At 39.3% G+C, this 4,272-nt stretch overlaps 1 protein-coding gene across 1 annotated transcript; it reads left to right on the forward strand.

The window, feature by feature from the left end:
* Positions 1–75: 75 nt before the first annotated feature.
* Positions 76–3,739, forward strand: AAED1 (AhpC/TSA antioxidant enzyme domain containing 1; the record flags this gene model as incomplete). Its single annotated transcript, XM_008947981.1, has 6 exons — positions 76–84; positions 441–509; positions 2,022–2,075; positions 2,503–2,608; positions 2,851–2,982; positions 3,612–3,739. Coding segments are annotated over 6 exons (498 nt in total), but the record flags the coding sequence as incomplete, so codon positions are not given.
* Positions 3,740–4,272: the final 533 nt, after the last annotated feature.

The following is a 4,272-nucleotide window of genomic DNA, read 5'->3' on the forward strand; positions in this document are numbered from 1 at the left end:
GGGGGGGGAAGCGGGAGAGGCACACAAGCTAGGCTGGAGCAGAGGGAAGCACGAATATAAAGCTGAACGGTTCTACTCCTAAGAGCACGAGTTCTTTGGCCAGACGGTACTGTATGTACCCGAAAGGAAATAATTCCTCAACCGTGTGCTTAGGCAAACAATTATTTTTTTCCCCTATTTCCCAGCTGGCAGGCTGGCTCTCACACTCCCAAAATATCCAGCAGTGAAAATACTAGCAAGGCCTCAAAACTTGTGTCCTTGTTCAGGCATGGATTAAACCAGAATCCTAATCCAAATTTGGTGACTGCAAAGAATTTTAATCTTTCATGTTCCCAGTTCCTGATCACCTTCAAAATGGTTTGTGCCCAAAGTCAGAATCTGATGCTTCGTTGCTATGCAGTTAGGTCTGTTTCTGACACTTCCAACTGTCTATGTTTCAGAATTTTTTATGTTATACCTGTAAGGAGTATGTAGAAGACCTGGCAAAAGTCCCCAAGGCATTTTTACAAGTAAGTACTCTGTCCTTAATACGTAGATGGGGTTGCTGTAATCAAGATTTGTTACATCCCACTGCAGGCTTGCAGGAGGCTTAAACCTTCTAGGAATCAAAAAAAGGCTCAGAAGAAAGTTAGCTCTCTCATTGTTTGCTACAATAGCCATAATGTAGCTGCATAGGAGACAGAAGAGAGGATTTATTGCACTACATGCTCTCTTGCAGCAGCATTATTTCTCCCTGCCCTGTTAGGTTGGTGCTGTTTTTTCTGCTGTGTTCTGAACAGTTAGACAACATCTGACAGGGATTTCTTTTGGTATTAGCAGTGCCCTGGGCAGTGGTCTTCTCCTGGCCACTAACTGCTACCCTTTCCGTTATGCCAGTACAGGTGACCGATGGTTGTGCATGGAACAAGATCAGAAAATTGATCTGGACTAAAAATACTCCTTTTTTTTTCCTTCTGTGCTTATTTATAAGCTGCATCAGTTGCGAGACATGTTCTCCAGGCAGCTCCTCAAACAGGAGTGACACCGTAACAGAAAGAAGAACAGGAGTGGGCAGGGGTTGTCATGGACGAGCATTTGTTGGGTGGTAAGAGATACCACAGAAAGACAATGATCCCCAGCTAAATGGGGAAGGTCAATCTATGTCATCTAGGCTGCTGATTGAAATTCTGTCATATTTCAGTCCCAACAGCAACATAGTTGATTGACAGATACCCAGCTCCTTGCTGACATTAAGCCTTTGAAGGACTAGGAACACGGGGGATGAAAAGGGGAAATTTCTTTGGCAGCTCCCCTCCTCAGTAGAGATTTTTCTAAACTGTTTGATCAGTGTTACTCAGATGACATTTTCTTAAATGGGCTTCATAAAGAAATATATGCACAGCATCAAAACAGCATTCTTAGTGTATTCCATCTTAAGGAGTGCTTCTGTTCATAATGAGCAAAATTATTCTATATAGGAAGGCAAGAATTATGCCCTAATATTAAAACAACCTTACATTTTATTAAAAGTTTTCCTGGCATTTAAATGCACTTAAGTTTTGGGCTCTATTTTAGACTCGGGCCTAATGTTACAGCTGCAAAAGACAACAGTACATGTGGATGCAAGTTATACCTGAGTGTCTGTATGTGTAAAGTTCAGACATACTTGTACATGCACCAGTTTTTGCATGCTGCTTCTTTAAATGCAGGTGCAACTGAGTGGAAATTCTGAATTTCCAAAATTATACCATGTTGCAATCAATTGAAAAGGTGTTACTAATGCTACAGAAAACTTAAGTTTACACACTTCTATGGTAAAAGCTTTAAAAATAATTTTTCACTTAATAAAATAACATAGCTGCTAGCTCTTGGTGACAGACAAAGGTGCAGGCTCCAAACGTGCGAGTGATGTTAACTTCAAATACTTTTAACTCTGTGCACTGTGATCGATAGCTCAGGACACCAGGTTCTGCTCATGCTTTGCAGCCATGCAGAAACAGTGGGTTCCTCTTTACAGTTTCAATACCTGTGTTCTGTTCTAGGAAGCAAATGTGAGGCTGATAGTTATTGGACAGTCATCTTATCATCACATCAAGGTAAATAAAGTAGTCATTAAATACATTTTATCATTTATTGTGTCTTAATGGTCTGCATTGATGGCTTTTGCTCTGAGTGAAATCATGGTCATTTGCAAGCCCAGAAAAAGAGGACAATGTTTCTTTTTTTCATGAAACAAGTCTAATAGTAGTACCTGAATAAAGCAAACAACTAAAACTTCAGTTTAAAAACCACTGGGGCTTGCTAAGGAAACATCTTTTGTTGACTTCGCTGGAAGCTTTGCTTTAGTAAAAGCTTGAGGGCTAAAATTTTTTTGCCTTTGATTTAACATGACAAATCCACAGGTTTCCAAATCAGGGGTAGGAGAGTGGCAGGGTGTCAGTATTTTTCCTGCTGTCAGTAGGTCCTAACTAATTACTGTTTTAACCTGAAAAATATTATTTTTTGTATGCATATATTTTGCAGCCCTTTTGCAGTTTAACTGGGTTTAAACATGAAATGTATGTAGATCCACAGAGGGAAATTTATAAAACGCTTGGCATGAAAAGAGGTGAAGGTAACAACGTATCAGGTAAGAATAATTTTGTCACCTTGTTTGGACTTACACAGCACAAAGCAATAATGCCTTGATAAAACAGTATGATCACACTGTAAATAGGGAGTTACCAACCAGACTGTCCCTTGCAGGCTATATTTTGTCATAATACTGGTAATCATCAGGAAGCTCTAAACTATACATAGGAGCTGTTTGATTTTGTTCTCCTTGTATGCGTCTGTATTTCTAGATAATAAGTATTTTGGTATTTTGTTTAGTGCGGAGCCCTCATGTGAAATCAAACACACTCCTGGGAAGCATTAGAAGTATGTGGAGAGCAATGACTGGCCCAGCTTTTGACTTTCAAGGAGACCCTGCTCAGCAGGGAGGAACTTTGATTTTAGGCCCAGGTGAGCTTCTCTGTTTTGTGTGAAAGTTACAGTCTTGCCCTTCAGCCGCTCTCTTTTACACTACCATCTTGGCTGCTGTCCCTGTGGATCTCAAGGAGACAGACTTGTGTTGAACCATGTGATTTTGCAGGCTGAAGGAACCTGTGGAACTGTCATGGTGTAGTCCCACCTCCCATAGAGGTGTCACAAAGTTGATCAGTCTTGCAAAAATTGGTAGCAGTGCTGGGGAAACAACTGCCTCGAAGCAGGGAGTGGTTTTTTTGATATTGTGGTATTCACCTACATTCTGCTTTCACGTTCGATTCTAGGCATTTCGTGTGGTTTTAGCAGAGGAATAATGCATGAAGGAAGGGCTGCCACATGACAAAATCATGTAATCAAATCATTAGGAAACATCATGCCACAGCAGATTTAATTAATTTAGATGCCTCACTGGTTCTTGCTTCTATAACTTAATTAAAAAAAATCTTTGTCATCGTTTAAAATACAGTATATTCTGCAATCTATGAGCTAGTACATATTAGAACAAGGACTACTAGGAAATCAGAATGCTTCTTTGATTCACTGATGTCTTTGAATAAATAAATACTTTACCAACCTATTCACATGTTATTGTCTTTCCATTCCAGGCAATGCAGTTCACTTTTTGCACCTTGATAAAAACAGGCTGGATCATGTTCCCATTAACACAGTTTTGCAGCTGGCAGGAGTTAAAACAGTAAATTTCACAAACAAACCTGACATTATTGACATATGACACTAATACAGTGTGGAATTTTTTTTTTAATTTGTGTGTTACAAGAACAATTCTCCAATGAATTCCCACCAGCATCAGTACTATTATGTCTTTATGGGACATCTGAAACACTATATAGAAAATCAGAGCACAGAATGAACTACCTGGCACTGAAGATGGACACAAAAGTGTCCATTTTGTCCATATTTCCATTGTGTATACGATAACAAAAAAGTAAAACACAACTGAGGCCTACTGCAAAAAAATGCTGCAGCTTACTATTTCCTCAACAAACCATCTTGTTAATATATTTTAAAAATCTTTGTTCAACTTGCACTGAACCAAAATGTCCAGTTTTGCTCAGGAAGAACTTGGGATTCTTGCCTTCAGCAGATCACACTGGGTCTCAATCCAACACTTCTCAGCAATATTTTAAAGCTTCCAGTACTGTATGACAATCTTGTATTAAAGTATGCCTTGAAAAATCACCATTTCAAACACTGGGACTTAAGCTTATATCTACTTTTGCATCTGGCACTGGCAGACTTTATGAA

This window comes from Merops nubicus, unplaced genomic scaffold, assembly GCF_000691845.1.
Source record: "Merops nubicus isolate BGI_N331 unplaced genomic scaffold, ASM69184v1 Scaffold54179, whole genome shotgun sequence".
Taxonomy (NCBI): domain Eukaryota; kingdom Metazoa; phylum Chordata; class Aves; order Coraciiformes; family Meropidae; genus Merops; species Merops nubicus.